General features: G+C 38.5%; 1 protein-coding gene across 5 annotated transcripts in view; it reads right to left on the reverse strand.

Moving 5' to 3' along the window:
* Nucleotides 1-10,005: 10,005 nt before the first annotated feature.
* The window catches only part of LOC140241604 (suppressor of tumorigenicity 7 protein homolog), a 54,560-nt gene continuing 42,467 nt past the window's right edge, over nucleotides 10,006-22,098 (reverse strand). For 2 of the 5 annotated variants that reach the window (XM_072321342.1, XM_072321371.1), the window contains exons 5-12: nucleotides 19,502-19,580; nucleotides 18,045-18,199; nucleotides 16,083-16,180; nucleotides 15,187-15,374; nucleotides 14,125-14,278; nucleotides 13,242-13,485; nucleotides 11,319-11,461; nucleotides 10,006-10,428 (exon numbers count right to left, since the gene is read on the reverse strand). In XM_072321342.1, coding sequence (XP_072177443.1) covers nucleotides 10,333-10,428; nucleotides 11,319-11,461; nucleotides 13,242-13,485; nucleotides 14,125-14,278; nucleotides 15,187-15,374; nucleotides 16,083-16,180; nucleotides 18,045-18,199; nucleotides 19,502-19,580 — 1,157 coding nt within the window. In that variant the 3' untranslated portion in view covers nucleotides 10,006-10,332. The remainder of the gene's footprint in view (nucleotides 10,429-11,318; nucleotides 11,462-13,241; nucleotides 13,486-14,124; nucleotides 14,279-15,186; nucleotides 15,375-16,082; nucleotides 16,181-18,044; nucleotides 18,200-19,501; nucleotides 19,581-22,098) is intronic. The other 3 variants (XM_072321364.1, XM_072321358.1, XM_072321350.1) reach the window with 3 other exon arrangements.

The raw sequence follows: 22,098 nt of genomic DNA on the forward strand, positions 1-22,098 counted from the left end.
CATCAAACTAAATTTCTTAAGAATTGCAAAAGAGGTTTCTAATTATGTTGCAAAGTTAAAAGCTGAACTGCGATCTCGGCCAAAACTATAACATTCCTTTAATTTCCTCTCTTGTTCAGCATCCCCCTTTTTTTTAATGACTTGCTCATCTTCAATCAGAAAGAACTTTGTTTCAACTACAAAAGTAGATGGACATGAACTCCGCCAGGAACCACTTGCACTACATCAGCACAAATGATTTCAGCATTTGGATCATCTTTTTTTTTTTTTCTCCTTTAAGAATCTTCTCTTCCTCCAAAATGAACACATCACTCACAAATGATATGCATAAATGCACACACACCTGCATAATTGTGTATAATTATCTGAATTACCTATGATGACGCCCAAATAGAAGTCAAAGACCAGGGCCATTCAAAGAATCAAATCCCAAGCCCGATAAGTTCCATGTGATATACTATCCATGGCCGGTGGTCAATTTACAATGTATGCAATCTGGATTAAATTTAATATGCTTCTCTTTCAAGTGATCATTGAGTTAAGACTTGGGGAGTATTTGTGTGCACATGTCGGCTACCTATCAATCAGGGAGGAGGCAAGAAACCTTCACCTCCCAGATATTATACATACATGTATGTATTCATTTACACTGATAGGGCATTTATCCATACGGGGGGGGGGGGGGGGGGGGGGGGGTGGGGGGGGGATATACAATGCCTCTATTTGAAAAATCTGAACCAATGGTCCTCCATCGCAATGGTGTCTTTGATATTGTGTAAAGTTAGAAGTTGCAGAAAAACACTGACTGAAAATTAATCTGTCTGTAGAATTCAGTGTATTATGCTTCCGAAAGAGGTAGCCATCTTTAAGGGTGTCTACAGTTCTGGTTGAGGTGAGGATTTAGCTTTTAACGTTTTGCGAGATATTCAGAAGCCACTCTATGAGATGTCATAGAGCATGCAATTCTAAGGGTATCCAAAGTTTATTGGAAGAAAATTGGTTTTGAAGTGGCCGAGATATCCAAAAACAAGGTGAAACAAAGAGATCCTAATAAAGTTGTGGCCTGTAGTCTTTTATTATTTTCACTTTTTTGGATATCTCGGCCATTTGCAAACCAATTTCCATCAAATAAACGTTGAAACCTTCTTAAAATTACATGCTCTTTCATATTTCATAAGAGCAGGGCTGCCAACTCTCACTCATTGAGAGTGAGACTCGCTCATTTTGGTCCTTTCTCACTCTAAAACGTTATTTCATTTGCATGCATTTCTATTGATCTCACTCATTTTGACTCCTAAATCTTAGCATTATATTTGGCCTATGGGAGTTTCACTCTCAACTAGTTTCCAATGTTGGCAGCACTGTAAGAGGTTTCTCATTATCTCACTTAGGAATGTAAAAAACATGAATCCCCACCTCAACCAGTAGCCTACCGTACAGCCCCTTTTAGGTTACTAGATTTATCGTAATTATTCATTTTGGCCCATTTTGATGCAGTTTAGAATACAGCACAATACAATGTACCCATTTTGGAATTGGTTTTAGCATGGAGGCATTTGCTCAAAGATATCTTGAAAAACTACAGTACAGGGTATATTTTTCAAACTTCTGTATGCCAAAGTAGGTTTGTCTGTTTTTAATGTTCATCAATTTTATCACCAAGTTGGCCAAGTTATGATTTTGAGTCACAGATACGTATAAGTGTCTTTATAAAAGCTGTAACTAATCAGGAGGTTGCATTTCACATGCCTTTCGGAAATTACTCATTAATGCTTTTCTCCAGGAAAACAGAATAGTTATGAAATAGATTAAAGACCAATTCAAATTCTAAAAATCAACGCACTATATCTGTAAAAATGTTGTTAGTGGGACACGGCATGGCCAGTAAATATGCCTGTGGTCCTTTTTACTTGTATTGGAATGTATACTCTACAGCTGTCAGACTTTTCTTTTAATGAGTCATGTTAAAACAAGATGCCTCCAGCATATGAATTACAGTATACACCAAATGTTTTTCACAAGGCTCTTATTTTCGCGAATCAGGTGCTAATTGGGAATTTGAAAGCACACAAAAATATGAACTCTGATCCCGACACGACTGTGACATGCACACATACATTTCTCTGCTTGGTACTGTGCTCCACAATTGTGAATTTAACCCTAACTAGGCCGGGCTATTCAGGTAGATGATAGAGCCGGGGGGGGGGGGCCTCCCAGGCCCCCCCCTCCGGATCTCGGCAGTCGACCCCGCGATCGCGACGAAAATTGGCACACGCATTGCCTATGATGTAATCTAAAGTACCATGAAGTTAATTTTTTCAAAAATTATCATTTACACTAAATTATGCTAATTTATGCATAATGATGCATGAAATCAGACAATTTGGTATAAATCACTAAATAAAGCTCAAAACAGGCACATTTTTTGTGTAAATATTCGTTTTAGTGTCCTTAGCAAATGTGAGAGAAAAAAATTGCGCAATCAGAAAAAATTTCCTAAGTATTTTATTGTTTTTTGAATTTCTTATGTATTTCTTTGTTTTTTCGACTTTATGTTTTTCATTGTTTTTTCGATGAAATTTGTCCGTGACATTGTTCCGACCAAGAAAATGCGTTATTAATTGATTTTAATCAATAAAACCCCAAAATAATCATGCTTTTATGAAATTTGCCTGGAAACACAGTTTGCATTGAAATTGTACACAAATTCACGTTTTTGAGCAATTTTTGGTCTGACATGCACGTGCATATTTATGCGCAACTTCGGAACCGTACACCCGGGCATCGCAAATTTGGTGTCAAAAGATGCGGGAGACTCGAAAGAAAAAAGTCATGAAACGTCGCGGCGATAGCTTCTCGCGATAGCGATACATCGCGCGAAACGTCAGGGGGGGGCCTCGGAGGCCCCCCCCCCCCCCCCCCCCCCCGGCCTAGTGAGGGTTAAACACTCGAAGTCCTGATTCGCGAAAAATTAGACTCACTAAATATATACCATATACAGTAATAAAATCTTGTTTCTACTTCTACATGGATAGACGTATGACAAAGATGACACATACAGTTTTTCAGTTGTTTCTCCATTTTTTTAATACTTTTTTTTCGCATCAGACAGCCTTTCAAACACGTAACAAGCACAAAAATTCTTTTCACTCCCAACACGATGTCTCGTCTTCAGATTGTCATAAATAATATAAAAATAAAACTACCTCATGAGCTCATAAAGGAAGAGAAGGAAGCTTTCAGAACAGAAACGAAAAATAAAACAACAAAAAAACACAAACTAAAGAAGAGAATTAGAGAAGCGTTTGTTGTCAACAGCATCAAATGGCTCAGTACAGAGATGGCGATTCCCCATACTACATGTACTTTGGACACGCAGTTTACCATAAACATTTAGAGGTGCTGAAAACATGAGGCATGAAGACACAGAGAAAAGCCACCCTTCCCTCATGCCCCCCCCCCAAAAAAAAAAAAAACAATCATATATTTTCATTATTCCCAAATGCACTGATTATTTTTTTTCTTGAATTCCTGCAGTTCTACCCGTACCGTTTCTCATGGTGTTACTGCCTCTAACCCTACATGCATATTGTGCAAGTTATGGAAGAGCATTTGTACCACTTCTCTTACTGCTTTCATTGGAAATCCCTCTCCTTATAACGATATGGCACATGCAACATATGATAAGAATGAGCTCAATGTCAGCTTGTCCCCTTTGTTATGAGTCAATTCCCTCATTGGAGCAATCTTTCTGAAGGAACCAGACGTTTATGTTAAGGGTCTTAATTGAGATAACAAGGAAAGAAAATCACTCTCAAGCAGTCATGCATTACGTGTAACAAGTTATAATCTTATCAAGTGTTACTACACATGAAAGCTGTGTCCCTGAAGTAAATCACGAAGAGTCAATGCACAAAAAAAATGAATAAATAAAATATGGCATCCATATAATCATGTCACATCTTCTTTACATTGTAAATCTACTCTTACACCGAATACAACTGCAAGTGAGAATGGCTTTGCTTTCACATGATATTCCAAATTTCTGGAATATTTTCAAGTTCCAACTTTTAAGTAGTCAGGGGGACAAAAGCAAGACACAGCACTAACCTCCTTACACCAATAAGGCAAACGTGTCCGGCATGTTCAAGTTCTGTTAGTGATGGAATAATGCACAGACAAATTAAATTCTTGCCAGGTAACATCTTACAATAGGGAATTGTAACCACAATCATACCAGTGACACAGTCAAGATGAAATTACACAAGTACTGCCATTCTTGGTCACATCACATGACCTGAATGATTCCTTTTCATTGGCTCCACAAGATGGTAAATGTTTTTGATGTGTCTATGGTGGCAGCTCTCCCAGAACAAACCAGTTTTTGTGTGTGTGAAGGTGGATGAGAAACGACGAGGAAATCTTGGCAGGAGTGGCAACTAATGCTGTCTAAAAATTGTATCACTGCTATGATGAGATCGTCCACTTGAAAACTTTATCACTCATGTCATTTGACAGCCAAAATTTGGGAGCAGCTCCCTCTGATATTTTGGTTACTTTACCAGGGTGGCACACTAACCCATTTTTTCTACTGGACTAACCTGTCTGTCGGACCAGTAGGTACCCAGTTTCCTACTTTTTACTGGTCCTTTTTGGAAAAAGTTACTGTTCCGACAGTGATTCTTACTGGTCCTGGACTGTCAAACCAAGGTCAGTGTGCAGCATTGACTACACTGGCTGAGATACTGTATACTACCTCCACACTTACTACAAAGTCCCAGGAGAGCTACAACCTCTATAGCATACATGCATAAAAAAAAGTTCAGATGGCATTTTACCAAAATATAGTGCGCTTTTTGAAATTGCAACATCACCAATGAAGGAGCACGTAATAAATGGTCAACCTATTCAATTGTTTTTCTTAAATCCCCACTTCAAAAAAACACACTGCAGAAGGCATGTAATATTTTATATGGTGAACTTTTAAAGGAAATTCAGCTGCTCCAGATGATTTGACTTATTAACTTGCTTCCTAGCTCCCTAAACCCCCTCCCCCCCCCCTTCCCAAACTTCGTCCCATTCTAGTTGCAACATGCAAGCTTTTCAAATCACTATTTCCATTGTAAAATTTTACACACTGAGCCTTTCAGAGTGGCAAAGGAACTTGTTCCTTAAAAGTGTCTGGAAATGTTTCATGCTATAATCCAGCAATTTATTTATGTAGGTATGAAAACACATTTAAATCATGCTTCCTTCAAGCACATTTCTTTGTAATGTTCTACCATAATTCCTGGGTGGTTTGCAATCTGCTGCACTGGTTTGACCTCTAAAATGTATGAAGAGGATGGAGCCTCTTTAAACTGCACTTCTGCTGGCAAACTATGCATTGACTAGACATGTGTGTAACAGTGTTTGCATGCAGTCTTGCATGCATGGTGAGCATGAAGCTGCATATAAAGCATGACCAACACAGGTCACAGAGTTTATGGCATGACTGTAGTACAGAAAGTCACTTGCGGTTTGTGGTCGGTGGAGAGACCGATTGGGAGTCTGAACATTCCATAACTCTGAAAATGATTGACATGCACGTTGTAATCATGATTACAATCAAATAACAGCTGTAAATCAACAGGCTAGGGACAGGCATACAAGTGTCTTTAAGACAACGGTTGTTGTTTTTTGTTTTTTGGTTTTTTTTACAAGTTAGCATTTGCTATTATTGTCTGGTATACAGACAACCATTACATATCATGTAGAATGATTTTTAATTGATATACTTTAAAAGTGGAAATTTTTGCGGTGTTGAAATTCAATTGTCACACATTTGCAGTTTGTAACCTAATCTTTTGCTCCGCCAGAAACTAGCGCAATAATAAATAACACACAAATATTTCTGCTGCCCGTATGTTCCAGTAGTTGATGTCTTAATTCTGTGGAATTAAAAACATGCAAAACTCTTCTTGCCTGTCTGAGGGCGAAAAATTAGTTGCACGAAAATATCCACTTTTACAGTATATTGTATCATTAACTGCAATATCCTCTTCTCTTCAATAGAGAGCACAACAGATTACTTTGGTTGCCACAGATGTTGCAAAAAGTGAAATGCCCCACCCCCTCCTGAGCCACTGAAGAGAAGAGCTCATTCAAGCCAAATAATATATTCATAAAGGCATTTAAAAACAACTGTTTATGTGTCACACTATTTCTTCACACTGATAATACTTTACTGTTTAATACATCTGGAGAATCTAACACAAGAATCTTTGGTTAGAAGTGTCCCAAGGGCACTCAAATGCCTTCTCTTGACATATGTAATCCCGCCTATTTTTCTGCTATCTAAAGCACGTCTGTACCTACGTCAAAAACGGTAACTTGCCGCTACTAATGGAACAAGACTCTCATCCTAGATGGAAGATGTGATTTCATGGTGGAAGGCAACATACCACTCATCATTGTAGGGAAGTTCAAATCACACAAATCAACAATAACAAACCCAACTATTTTTGTTTAATGAATCATATCATTCCGGAACACCTGCAACCTTATACAGCATACAATGTATGTGCCGCAAGCAAACACCTGTATACAGCTGTAAGTAGCTCCCCCACCCTGAACTGTGTTGCATGTCGTACGGCCTTTCATTTGAAAGTGCTTTTGAATCGCAAGGAACATCACAAGTATAGCAGCTAATGCCCTTAAATCATTCCATTACATTTCACTTTGCCAGCAAGAAGGACGAGCAGATTTACTGTTATTGGCAAACTGTTGTGTTCCAGCACAAGCAATGGACTGATTATGACAAAAAAAAAGACCCCCCCCCCCCCAAAAAAAAAAAAAACAAACAAACAAAAGGAAAGAGAAGGGGGAGGGGGTGAAGGACACCTGAACACATAGACAAATGCAGAGAATGAGGGGTTGCATTATACATGGTGAAATACATTCCTGGAAGTGAAAGTTATCATTGGGTAATCTCTACAGAAAAAGAAAATACGGAGACATAAAAACCACAGCTGGTAGGAGAAAATCTATAGACCTATTGGCCCAAATTCACAAAGGTGGTACAATTGAAACCGTGGTTTAAACCATGGACAATTCGTATGGAGCGACAAGTGTTGTATGGCCAAGTGTCGTATGTTACGAAATCAGTCATTTCGTTGACGAAATGATGAATTCGTAACGAAATGACTGATTTTGTAACAAAATAGGCCATGCGACACTTGGCGCTCCATACGAATTGTCCATGGTTCAAACAATGGTTTCAATTGTACTACCATTGTGAATTCAGGCCATTAACAGTAAAATCTAGAGAGCATGTGTCAACTCTTACTATATTTCAAAGGCAAGATATATGGGGTTGTTCCATCACTGGATTCTGCTTCTGTATTTGCTTCTCCTGTCATTGCCCCCACCCCCCTCACTCCACTCAGGTGGTCAACCATACACATGTGCTTGTTCCAGATTATGAGAGATACCCCCTTTAACCCGTTGAGGACGGTTTGATTTTGCTACAACACGCATTTCCCATAGACGCTTGCCCGAGTATACTCGGGACTCGTCCTCAATGGGTGAAGAAATAGGTTAGGATTGTGAACCCCAATCATGGGTTTTTGGATGAGATGTCATCAAAATTACCCCCTCCCCCCCCCCCCCCCCCCCACACACACACACATCACAGGTTTTTGGAAGAGAAGCCAGCAAAATAACCCCCTTATTACATTTTTTTTTTTTAAAGGAAGCTAGCAAAATTACTTCCTAAATGAAGGAAGAGTGCCGAGGTGAAGAGTATATAATTGATACACGCTATTAACCGAACTTATACTAGCCAGCGCCTAGTACCTGCTAGCATACATACTAGAAGCGCGTCATACGTGCAGTGAATATGGCGAGATGTCCTGGGAAAAGAAGGCCAGCCCGACATTCTTTGAAGCAAAACGTGCACAGTAAACATGCCTGAGAAGAATCAGGGCAGACAGCAAGAAGCCACATTATCCCCATTATGGAATTTTTTGAGGGGTCAAAATTAACTATATTCGGGGCACTTTCAACGGGAACGTTCAAGAATGATTTGAAAATTACCCCTAATCAAAGGTATTTTGGGGGAAAAAATACTACCTCCCCCCCCCCCTTTTTTTTTGGGGGGGGGGGGGGGGAGGAGGGACTTTACCCAAATTGAGCCCCTAAAATATACTCTTTTCCCCAACAAAAAAAAAAAAAAATCAGGAACATGCATGCAGTACAGATGAGCACCCGAGTGGTGGTGGTGGGGAGAGGGGCAGGTCACTGTCCAGCCAAAATGATGTGGAATTCGTTTACAGTGTACTGACAGTAACAAGCATACCAACCTCTTAGTTCTGGATCATGTAGACCATTGCTTAACAAAAACAGAGAGAAAAAAAAAAAATCTATCACAAAAACTTGATAGCAAGTGATGGGGTGAAAATCACGCATTATAAAGTTCTTGTCTTACAAAGTCTTTTAATTCGTTGAAATTTACTCAGCACCAGTGGCACATTTGAGAAGAGACTGTGACATGGTAGCACCCAGACGAAGAGACGAAGGTGAGATCGCTACCACTTTGCAATGGAATGAAACGTTACCGGATGGACATTCAAAGGCATTTAAATAATGTAAGTACTGATATACCCTGACCTGCAGTGTTACAAACATGAACAATACTTTAGGCGTCCTTGGGGCATTTGCGTATTTAAAGTGTGCCTGTTTGCACTCAAGGGAAGAGGTACAAATATGGCACAACACAAGGAGTTTACATGGCATCGGGGCAGGGGGAACACAACATAACTCTTCCCTTTCTGAGAACACACTGTCTTGAACATGCAAATAATCTGAATGAAAACACAGAAATGTGTGAAGGTTAACAAATTATAGCTAGGAGGGTATGAAGCCAGGCAGTTCTTACCAGTATCATACAGCTAGGAACTATAAGCCCATCCTCACATTTTTTTTTTTTTTGTTCTCTTTTATCTAAGCTGTAGCTCTCTTACACTGTGTTCACTAGAGAGCATGATATAACCTCTTTTCCATTCAGTGGCATCTGCCAAAAAAATAATTCCCCTTCAATGTAGAAAACAAGTTTGTACCCCCTACAAAGTTAAAATGAGCATGAACATATGACGGAACAGCCTGAACAGAAGTGGCACATTCACTCAGAACTTGAAGACCACATAAACACGGGTGCTCACATGTCAAAATGAGCTCTATTTCATCTATTTCTGTCACTGGTGCAAAGGCATGGCAAGAGATATAAATGGCCCTTAAAGGACTAGTATATTCCCATTTAACCCCCTTTTGCCTTTTGGTCTTTAGTCCTTGCTGCTACATTGAAGAACAGTGTGGAACACTAATACAGACACACTCAAAAGGGGAAAAAAAGGAAACAAGGTCAAAATTAATTCATTAATAAATGAATAAACATGAAGAAGTATTTCCAATGCCAGGTGTCATTATTCAACACCAGTCATGTACCTGAAAGTGCCCAGATAATCTGTATCATGCAATCACACACACTTGTTTGTTTGTTGGATTGACACACCTATATGCAAACACCAAATTGTACAAAATCATCTGTGTGGGAGTGAAAAGAATTTTAATTCTCGATTCTACTTTTCTCCACTGATTGCTTTCCAACCATTTTTTTTTCTTACACGCAGTTTTCAAACAACAAGCAAAAAACATTAAATAAGCCACTATTCATTTCACGTCTGAATGCAGGGTGCAGATTAAAAGCTCTGCAAATATGTTTAGCCTACTCCATTACACACTTGACCTTCGTACCGTCTGAAGCAGGAAAATTTGAGAAAAGTCTTGCAAATTGCTCATAGAGCTCACAGTCACAAAAATGTCAATACACTTTACACGTACAGCACAAGGAAAAACAAACAAACAAAGTTGCTACAAGTGTAAACAACATGCCTGATGAGATGAACATAACACAGGAAAACACAAGTACATCAACAAGAAGAGAGAAAGATAGAGAGAGAGAGAGAGAGAGAGAGAGAGAGAGAGAGAGAAGAGAGTGAGAGAGGAAGAGCACAGAAAGGAGACAAGAAATTAATGAGATAGCACAGCTTGTACAGTCCAACTTTTGCGTGGGCCACGAAGTAAAACTGGAAAGGAAAAAAAAAGAAGAAGCGGTGAATGTCTTTCTCTCTTTCTGATCGCAACCCTGGGCTTGGGACGCCGAGATGAGAAATAAAGAGCTGGCGGAGGCTGAAGATGGCACCCAAAGTGTCATTGGCTCCTTTTCCAATGTCAACAGGTCCCTTCTTCCCCTCCCAGCCAGGGCACCACCGCCTACACGGCCCACCCGGCTCCTTAGAGACGGGTAAGTTGCTGGAGGAGGCTGGCGGGAATGATGCCTTCCAGTCTCTCCATGACGAAGCTGAACGGCGCTGACAGCGATGAGAGGAACTAAAGGGGTGGCAGATCAAGAGAATAACACTCTAAGTCAGTATAGCAATTCTTGGAAATTGTCCGTGTCTCATACTAAATTCATATACACCTTGGTTCCTCAAAAATATGTTTGATAATAAGTTTTGAGGCAATGTAAAACTTTGAAATCTGAACAATTTGGGCATGATTAAAGGCATATTCCTGTATTAAGAATTTATTTATTTGATATTTAATATTGATAACATATCTAAAACTAAAGACTCTACTGACCACACATCTTCCACCACTTGGAATTTGTTTACGATACATTGAAAGGGTCTACCAAGAAACTTGTCTCATGCAATTTGCAAGGATGAGTTGCTATGGAGTATCTTGACATTAAAAGTGTAAAATAAATTTGGAGTTTTGGTTCTATTCATACGACTTTATTCCTAAGAAGCCTCTACCTATCCAGTAGTGGGTAGGTAGAGCATCGTATGAGGCTCGATTGTGCCCTAGCAATCATTTCCAAAACAGCCCCATGTGATTCAGTCTAGTGTGGAAAATAGGTGGATACTGCAGTGGCCCGATTGTTGATCGATAATCGATTATAAAAAATATAAAAAAATCATGCAGTAACCATGATCGGGTATGCTCTCACTCCTTGGTTAATATTTCAAATTTTCCGTCATTACCTAACCGAAACTGTGTTATCATGGCATCCTCCCACACAGTTCTCATGCATAGGTGTACATTTTAGTGCAAAAATCTCCAGTTGTGCAGGCATGTTCATGTATATGAGAACTATGTTTTTTCCTTTCAAAGACATCTATTTATCATGATTTATCATTACGGGCACAGGTTTTTTTTGTTTTGTTTTGTTTTGTTTTTTGTTTTTTGTTTTTTGAAAGGCACCCTAGAATACTCACTGCTTTAGCGATGGCACCCATTGGTTCAGGAAACTGGTGGGTGAGGAGCGCCAGTGAGGCAGTAAAGGTGCACAGCCCTGCTGTGAACAAGATGAAGAACGGTAACTCCTTCTTCGGGTATACAGACACCTCGTGGAATGCTGCTGATGATGCGCATGTTTGGTAGGACAGAGACAGACACGGGCAGAGGGAGAGACAATGTAGGACACATGTTAACGATATCATTTACAAGCCAGATGTGTACTGCTGAACACATATCCCATACACTGAGAGGATTTAACTGAAAATAAATGGATTCCTGAGGTGGCAGGAATTCTCTATTACTGCTATTTCTGTCACCGAGGAGTCTATAATTAAACAAGTTGTTTGAAATGGTGTATGATGTACTGTAAAAGTAGATATTTTTGCGTGAGTACTTTTTCGCGCTTCATCGAGTAAGATGAGTGAGTTTTGCCTGTTTTTATTTCGCAGAATCAAGACATCAACTACCGGAACAAATGGCCAGCAAAAATATTCAAGTGTTTATATTTTCGTGCTAGTTTCTAGTTGTGCGAAATGCACAAAAATGCAACACTACAAAAATGTCCACTTTTACAGTATTTTGTCTTACATCATTTAAAATCACTCCGGTAAATCTTACAAGAAAATCATAAAAATGTTTTTAATTATCCTAATTTTCACTGTAAGTCTAATCCTAGTCAAATACGATTCAGTGTACCGTAGTGGAGGCAATTTACAGAGTGGTCTGCAAGGTCAATTCCGATAGTACTTTTCACACACGAGTGATGGAAAACCATTGATCAATAGCACAGTATCATGTACTATACCAGGAATGTCGTCATGGTTTAACACATTTTTCTCTATCAGCATTTCATTTTGAACATCATCACTATCAAAGCAACAATATGTTTGGTTGCACAATGCTATGAAGACCAGTCCCTGAACAGGAATCTATTAATGAGGAATTTAACAGGAAATGCGACAAAAACCTGGCAGTAATCTGAACATGCCAAGGACAACTTTTTCATGGGTAAAAGCATTAACAAATCTACTTATCCTATTAGCAAATGAGCACGTTACTTGGTTGAGCCCTCTTTCAGTCGACCAAAGCATAACCCTGAAAGAGTCTTGCGTAAAAAGGGCAATAGGGCAATAGGAAAGCTCCAGGGTACTCTCTCAATATGTCCTCAATTATATCTGGCCTCTAAAAACTTCAGCCACAAATTGATTTGCATGTTGAGATGGACTTTGAAGGAGAGACATCTGAATTGATCTGGTAACCTTTGTGCAAATGCTAGGCAATAAGCAATTTTCTCAAACATTCGATCTCACGTTCAATCTCTCACATTTTTCATAGCAAATGTCCAGAAATGTACAAACACTGCACTGCAAGGAATCGGGTTGTACCCCTTCAGGTATTTTTGTTAGAATACACATCCAAATAATACTGATAAGACCAAAAGAATTATGTTCATAAACTCTAACCTTGAGAATCCATACCACTTTTATGAGCACCAATCCAAAGATGATGTAATGTTTAAGCAATACTCTAACACATACTCACCATATAAATAGTGGGGAGAATGGATACACACACATATACACCGTGTAGACATAAGGATGCACATGGTGAACACCATACATTTGGGGTATCACAACCTTTTGACCCCAATCATCCATGCCAATTTTGAAACGCATTCATGTATTCTCACATGAATAATACAGATAATTCTGGTCAAGTTGTGTCTATGTCATTTGTATTCTTTTTTATTCAAAGACTAATTATTGATATTGTCTGCAGGCAGAATTTCCTGTAAAGGGTATCAATGTTGCTCTGCAAGAATGAAAGTTTTTAACTTGAGAGATTTTCCCATCAGTCCTTTATTCCTTGGACCCCTACAGCAGGAGTGTTCGCAAACTTACGAGGCAGTAATTCCCTGTCCACTGTCTCAGTACAGCTGGGGTACGGGTAGAAGAGGTGGCCCTTCTCCAGCGGGTACGGGATCATGCGAAATGTCCCCTCCCAAGTACAGTGCAGGAGCTGGAGTGCGCCCTCAACCCTTTTCCAGTGCGCAATGTGGAAGAAGCTATACGCAATAGCCTCGCTATCACCCCTCTTCAGGATGTGTTCTGGTGGCAAGATCAGGCTTTTCATTTCCAATAAGTACTGGAGGGGTGAAGAAACAACACAATCCATAGTCAACTGCACAATAATATTTGATATCTTGTGTGGCAACATATTTCTCTAGAATCAGCATTTTATCACAAGAAGCCTGCACTTCATGAATCTTTTCACACCCATCAATTCTACACATTTTATCTGCAAAAAGGATGGACAAAATAAAGCATTTTCAATATGTTTCTGAAAATCAATTATTTCTGTCAAGAACAAAGCACTTTATGATTCATTTTTATTTTTCTATTTGTGCAAATTCTGACAGCATGTAATTGTAATATCAGATATATAAGTAGTTACTTTCACTGCAAGTGTGTTTGATACCATAGCAGAAAACCATCATCATATTACATGCATAATTGGTTATTGTGGGGAAGATAATACACTATTGTAACACCACGTTCAACCTTACACTTTTATCTTGCACATCGTTGTATTTTAGTCAACACTACAATTCAACCTCCAAAAATGAAGGTCACAATATTGATAATTTTCATCAGAGAACAATACAGACTCAACAATCTCTTGATAATGCTTCAGTTTACAGTTCTATCCAATTTCCATGTTGGCGAGTCCATATCAACTACACTGCAACTGAGTGCAGTATACACTTTCGAGTTTGAGGCTAACCTTTGGTACATGTGGATTGAACTCCACTGCTCGATGTATCGCCTCCACGGCGTTCATCTCCGCCGTAGACAGCCCTCGTTTAGACGCTATCTCCGGCGAAAACCTGAACGATGAAAGAGAAATTTGGGAGCTGCTACTATGGATGTTGGAGCTTCTATTTACACAGAGGGTAACAAAGCAAAACAAGAGAGAGAACAGTGTGTCAGTTGTTTTGCTTTATATCCTTCTGGAACAACTCCTCATCCTTTCAGGACATACGACCCAATTAAACCCGACAGATTTTCAGCTAATGCCTATTTTCATTGTATCACATAACGGCATATGCCTTGGCTTTCGACTCAATTACAGAAGACATGATTTGATGAGCCTGTTGACAGTTGAATCTCGTAATAGGAGTGACAAACTTTCCACAAACATGCCTATGAAGTGCTAATTAAAGGGAAGTTTCCCAGGCATAGTGGTTTGTGGGAGTCTAGTAAAGGTAGAAAAACTTATGAATCAGTGGGTGCTAGTTCGAGGATAACTGGACACTACAAAAAAGTCAGAAGTTTTAAAGTTCCGATAAATTCCACAAGTAATCTTCTCTAGGTGGAAGCTCATACTATATCAAGCTACAGCAGGGTTTTCCACTCAATAGCTTAAAGACTCTCTGTATAGAATCTCCAGTAAGCTTGCATATGAAAGTATTACAGAAAGTACAACACAGCATAAGCATAAAAACAAATAGGTGATTCTTTTTCCCCCTCACCCTGTCTATATAACAATATGTTTTTTGATCTATATTTTTACCTACCTATCCATCTCTCTACCTACATGAATTGTGCCATCTATGCTTATTTGAAATGAGCACACTGAGTAAAATGAGCCAAATGAGAAATATGAGCCAGAAATAGCAAAAAAGAGTTCTGACACTCCTCATTTGCAAGTCAAATCAGAAAAGCTTTCTCTACTTTTTTTTTTTTTTTGTTCTTTTTTTTTTGGGGGGGGGGGGGCCACAGACTGGCAATGTTTTTGACAGCTTTGGAATATCTTTGCTGGAATCGACTGGGGCATGGCACTCACTTGTCGCACACCGTCCGCGCCTTGAGGAGCGCCGCCGTGTAGCAGATTGTGGCCGACTTGGGCAGACTGATGTCGTCGTACTTGGCAAGCAGGGCCTGGACGTCTGCATACAGCTGCATCTCCAGCAAGGCCTCGATGAGGTTCTCGTGGATCTGGAACATGCTGACTACTGGGAACTCTTTGATCAGCTGCAGCGTGGGGGCAGGACAAATGCTCACAATTGATTTGTGCGTTTCTTACGGCTTATTATCATTCAAACACGGAGGAGACAGGGAAGGGGAGGAAAGAAATCTCTCTGCCACTAATGGATACGGAAAGTATGTGCAGACATTACAAGTTCTGATCTATCACCAGTTCGTGAATCTGAATGTACTCATTATCAGACTCAATGAAAATATCCTCTGACTGGTATCATAGTGTTCACCTCCAGTTTATTCAGCTGGCACAAAGCGATGTCACCCAAATCTTTACAAAACTCCTAAAAATGTTGCTCTATCTTCAAAAACAAGGCTGTTCATTAAAATCAATTACACTTGTTCAAAGTGCAAAGCATTTAGATAACTGGCTCTCAAACAGAAAATACCATAACGAATCAGCCCATTGCATTCGGCCAGATGAAAGGAAAAGCACAAAATTTCTGGTTTATATACAACCTCAATACAATAATGATGAATCAATGGTTACAGTTCAGAGGATTTATGGGCTTATGATTCATTTTTTTTTCGTATAAAATCCTCTATTGGTACAAGCAGGTTACTATTATGTGACACGAGACATTAAGAGCATCACTCAACTGCAAAATCATGCCATCTACAGCTGCATTATGTCTCTTCCACCCCCCCCCTTGAATTAGGATACGCTCACATGAGCTTGCACTTTTCAGTCTCCCTACTCACATCTCGCATCATTTTGACAGCTTCCTTTGTTCTGCCGAGTTTTCTCATACACATCGCAATCCGTCGCTTCACGTACACCAGCACATTCAGGTCTCTTCCTGTGTTGGGGTGTCAAGAGAAAACACCAGGGTGTGTTAGGATTTAATTCAATGCCTGTGAGAAAACCTTATCAGAGGCCGAGTCTGGTGATGCCTCGCGCATCACTAAGCATTTGCCCCGTACTGCACACGTTCAACTTAGGCAATTTCATGGGCAGATTTTCCATCTCATTTAAGCGGCGGGGAAAATTGCCCATGGCTGCTACACAAAGCAAACAACTTTTCAGCTACACTGCACGAATATACTGCCATTTCTTTCTTTCTTTCTTTCTTTTTTTTTTTTTTTTGGTCATCAATGCCTATAGTGCTCTTTCATAATGAAATTTATCTAATGCCTCTGTAAGTGCTGTGTGACATAAAGGAAGAATACTGGAAGAGCTAATCCTACAAAAAAAAAATAAAAAAATAAAAAAATATGTGCAACAATATGAATCTCAAACAAACAAATTATTTCAATTTTGATGAGGATTCTGGTTAACAGTAAAAACTCAAAGTGGATGGCAACTGCATACATTTCAAGCTCATTTAATGTCTACTACAGCATCTTTAAATGAACACTAATGAAAATCAACATTAATTATAATAAAAAGGGTACTTCATGTACACTTTGATGTCATTTTAAACGACTTCCAAGCCCACTTTTGGGCCAAGTCAGAATGAAGAGCTACAATGATCATAGTTGTAACATATTTACAGTGAATGTTGCTCATAAGATTGCCTAATTATATATTTGTCAACTTTATTCAAAGCACTTGTGTAACATTACACAAGTGCCTGCATCTCTCCTCTTGTTAATGATTCACAGTTTTTAAAGGAGAGCTTCTTGCTGCTTGACAGCTTTTAAAGGACAACTCTTTGCTGCTTGACATAAAATGTTACCATAGAAACATCTTGAGGAAAATTTCATCCACTTGTTATTACTCAGTTGGTACATTTAACAATTTCACACTGCAGTAGTCTCTATGTCACAGTGAAAGATCACAATTAAAATACTTTTGATACCACAAACCACACTAGTATGTATGTATCAGCCAACAATTCCTTGTAAAAAGACTAACCAAAGACAGGACTGTATTTCAGAAGTTAGACGACTCATATTTATGAAGCTTCTAGTATATGATATAACTTTAAAGTGGCACAATCTTTGCATGCTATCTATTTTGTCACAGCACTCAGTGATATCAATTGAAGAGGTTTGATACTTGTTGTCTGGTAAGTAAGTGATTTAAGTGACACAACACACAGGTTTGTTCGAACTACTACATTGTATCCAGTGAAGTAAGAACTACAAAATTCACATTTTTCAATTCATAACTAGTATGACATACAACAGGGCTTGACACTAACTTTTTCGTCTGGTGGTTTGTTCTGGCCATGAAAATCTTAAAATCTGAAATTTTGGTGGCATGAAAAAGCTTTGTAGTGGCTTGAATTAAAAGAAAGTAATGACCCATTCTAAGTCTTAGTTGCCTGATCGGGCCACCAAAAGATAAATTTGGTGGCCCACATACCAATTTTTTGTGGCCCAGACCACCGCTACTGTCAAGTCCTGTGTACAAGCACTGTTACAATGTGAAATTCACGTGAGGAAACTCTATATTTGGTCTCTCCCAGCAGAAAGAAGTCTTTTGCAAAACAATGAGCCACAGAAAAAAAAAAAAAAATGTGATGTTTCAAGTTCCAATTACACAAACCTGATTAGAATGTTAACTTAGAGTATAACTCTTAAGACAACTTCCATTCTATCACCAAAGTCCGGTGGACCCTGCGCAGGCTTGCAAAAGAGGGCACCCTTCTCATAAGCACAATTACATCCTACAGTACCGTATCTACTTGTGACCATGCAATCCTGTTCTACACTCACTGTGAATTTTCTCATGCGTTGGGCTGTGATGCTGCAGGGCCTGACTGCGCTTGAAGTTGGCCTCTGCTATCTTGAGAGCCTGCCGAAACTTTTTCTCAGCGTCTACTATAGTTGTCGCCTCTTCTTCAGCCAGTAGTATAAGCGCTGTCGCACAGCTGCAAACAAGACCAGAGACATGTAATAGAGACCAGCTAAGAAGACCAGGGCCCCGTTTTATCAAAAGATATAATCGATTATAAATTTCCTTTCCATACAGGCTGCCATAGACTCACCACAGAAATCAACTTTATAATCAAGTATAACTCATCATAATACGGGGCCCAGCTAAATACAGCGATGGAAAATGGGGACCACTGAATTCACTTTGGTAAAAGGGTACCATGTTTTAAGTGACCTCTTTATTGTGAAGTTTCCAATTGTCTCTTTCAGACTGTCAATGGAAGAACACAAACTTGTATCACCTGCAAGTGATATTGTTCAAAACTATAAATCAGAAATTATCCTTCAAAGAACACTGAATACGCCATGTAATACTGCTTTCAATCCAATCCACACACTATGTCATGGGACACACACAAACTATTCATACATACAGCACAATGACCTACATTTGATATGCACGCATACACACATATCAAATGTTAACATCGCCTCATTACATTCTCCATAGGCTTCAACTGAGAGAAGTGCTGCAGCTAATATTTGCAAGAGCACTGCAGTCTATGAAACATCATTCAAATGAGGGTGCAATTCCCAGCATCAATTTCTCACACTTCTTGCCTTACAGGAAATAACGTGGTATGTGCCACTAATTCAATTTTATTCCATTAAGTCCCAGGAACTAACATTTTTACAGCTTGATGCTGTATCATTTGATAAAAATGCTAGTGTTCCAAAAGGTAGAGTAAAAACATAATCTTTCCTTTGAACCCTTGGGAGTTCATATACGACTGATTCTTAAGGTTGCAGCATCTAAAAAAAGTATATGTTATAAGTGAAAATATTTGGAACAGATTCTCACATTGGCCATAAACTGTAGAATATCATGGTCCCTGTATTTCTCTATAATTAAGATTTGATTATTGTCATATTCATGTAATTTTTCCCGACATAAAACATAATGCAAAAATTCAAGGGTATTGGTTCTATGATAGAAACATGATACTGTGTATTGTTATTTTCGCGCACAGATGTTTTTGCAAAAACGAGGTGGTCATGGACATTTTCGTGTGATGTTGTTTTCGCTATTTTGACATCAACGTTATCATAAGCGCACCAATGCCTGTCAGTTCGAGATATTTTTGTGTGTTGTTAAATTCGCCGTCCAAGACTGACTTGTGCAATTTGCAAAAATTAAACCTTTGCGAAAATAACAGCTTATTCACTAAGTCCTACAGGGGAAAAAAAAAAAATCTCCAAGACTTGATGGTTTTAGAAGAAAAATAGAAAAGACTTACTCTCCCGATTTCTCCATGGCTTCGTGTGCTGCTTTGATCCTATTCTGAGGGTTTCTCTCTCTCCAGGCTCTCATCATGACTGTACACATTTCCAAAAGGAAGAATGAAATAATTTACCTGAGGTTTAGAAATGTCACAGGAATGGACAGGAAGGAATGTTTATCACATTCAAGTTGACAAACAAAGACAAAAATAATGTCAAACATACACGAGATAAGTTTATTTCAAAATGTACAACCTCATTCACGATAGAACATGATGCACAAACAGCTTCCTAAAAAGTTAAGCCTTTTTAAATCTAAGTCTGGCTTGTTCATGAGATATCTATCACTTGAACACAAGCATCTGAGGTACTGTATACACTATTTGTTGAGTGAGTCTTACATTTCATAAATCGGGGACTGTCCTACTATTTCACGAGTGGTGAAATTCATGATTGTGGAGTACAGTATTAAATAGATGGGCAATTCCGCAGTTAGGTGGACATGACATGGATAAAAGAAATGTGCCTCTTTATCTTACTCTATAATTTAGGTATCAACTAATGCCATGGATGTTCACAAATCATTAAGGTCTTTCAAATTCAGTAGATTTTATTTTTCGTATTTTAGTTTTGGTTTTGCAAGATCTAAAACCATCATTGAAAATGTACATGTGGGACTGGGGGTGCTGAAATTCAGTTACATGCAAATTACAGTGGATTCCTTTGATAATTTTCCCTCAATTTTTTGCTAAAGGGTAAAAGATAAAAACATTTAAATACTCCAGAAGTCATGTAACATTTTGTCAATTACAACAGAGTGAAATGACCTGCGGAATTACTCTGGACAAATGTAACGTTACTACATGTAACTGTAAAATGTTACTAACCATGCTTTTGGGGGTCTACATGTAGCTCATAAATCATCAGTCAAACTGCTAAAAACATTTGTGTGAACATTTGTCATGATGCAATAACTGAAATCAATGCAACACTTTGTTTGAAATACAGTTGTAACTTGAATTTTTGCACACTTTTTGTTACAAGACGTTGATTTTTTTTGTCATGTCCTTTTTTCGCAACGTTATTAACCAGCCATTTCAGTTGCCATAGCAATTCTAATATTGATTGGACTGTATTCATTCTTTTCTATATCAAAGGCCTGGGTAGGATGAACATGTTTTTAACATGATTTTGACTTGATATTAACAAATGGTGATTTAGTGGTAAAAATAAATATCTAAATTTGTTTAAATGTAACGTTACTAACCGCAGAATTGCCCAGATGCAGAAATGTATGCGTGTACATCAAATTCATATTGGCATCAGAGTATACAAATATTTCCATGTGTTGTTAAAATCGCGAACAGCATCTGAGTAATAAAATTTGCAAAAATAAAAACCCTGCTGAAAATATGACATATCTATGCAGTCAATATCACTTAAAATGTAAATCGGGAACAGAACACGAGAGGGAATATCTTTAAAAAAAAGAAAGTTCAGGGGGATGCAGAAGAAAGTAACCATACTGACATTTGAGTCAAAGCTTTACAATCGTCAGATTTATTTTTCTTTATCATCACTGTCAGCTTTTCTTGATCCTCTCACATGTTCCCACATGTTGCTGAAGATGAAACAAGGGTTAAAATAGAAATCTCTCAATACCTGGAATGATCTAGTCCATTCCCTCCATTGTCATCCTACAAGGATTAGTCCAATTCAAAATACTGTACGACCACACAAGTAAAAACCTTTTTTTATAATGCTAATACCTAGATCCGTATTTCCTATAAAGTGTGAAAATGACTCATCCATATTCTAATACAAGCACTCTATGGATTATGCTTGTCAGAGAAATAGAGACCCAACCAGTAACCCATTTTGTTGGGGGTCTCTTATTTGTTTCTTAGTCTGTATGTTTCTGTTGTTGCTGACATCTTGTGATTCAGAAAAAAAAAAAGAAAAAAAAGGTAGGAGTTCTGAATTTTCCCTCTGTGGGTAACTGCACACAAACAAATACCATTATAATATAACATGACAAATATACCCCTGATTTAATTAGTACAGAGATGCCAACCTCTCAAACCTCAAATCAGTAATAATGCTAACGCTAAAAAGCAGTAATTTGAAGTCAAAACCAGTAATGTTGTGCACAATGCTATTTACAAAAATGACAAGTGCCTCCCACACGCATGTGCAGCAGCAAAGCTAATATTGCATTACCTATGTTCATTACTATGCCATAAAAAAGTTTTCTTCATGCTAATTGTAATGGAAGTGTTCTTGCATATATTCCATCAGATTAATGAGCATATTCAAATATATTTACATAGAAATGTTATTCCAAAGCTAAAGGGAACGTTCTCAGGACACTTTAACGCTTCTGCTGCAGCAGGCCCAAATATGGTCCACCAGGTAGTAACTTGCCAAGACAACAGGCCCATATATGGCCCACAAAACAAACACAAATCGTAAAGCCGTGAAAATAGTGTTTTTATCTTCAAATTATGTGCCTCGATTTTCCACAAATCTCTCCCATATTACATCACATGACAGATGAAATATTACTCTGTATGTTTTGTGTTCAAACATTTTCATGATTTTCACAATGAAGAGT

This window comes from Diadema setosum, chromosome 2 (assembly GCF_964275005.1).
Source record: "Diadema setosum chromosome 2, eeDiaSeto1, whole genome shotgun sequence".
Classification (NCBI taxonomy): Eukaryota; Metazoa; Echinodermata; class Echinoidea; order Diadematoida; family Diadematidae; genus Diadema; species Diadema setosum.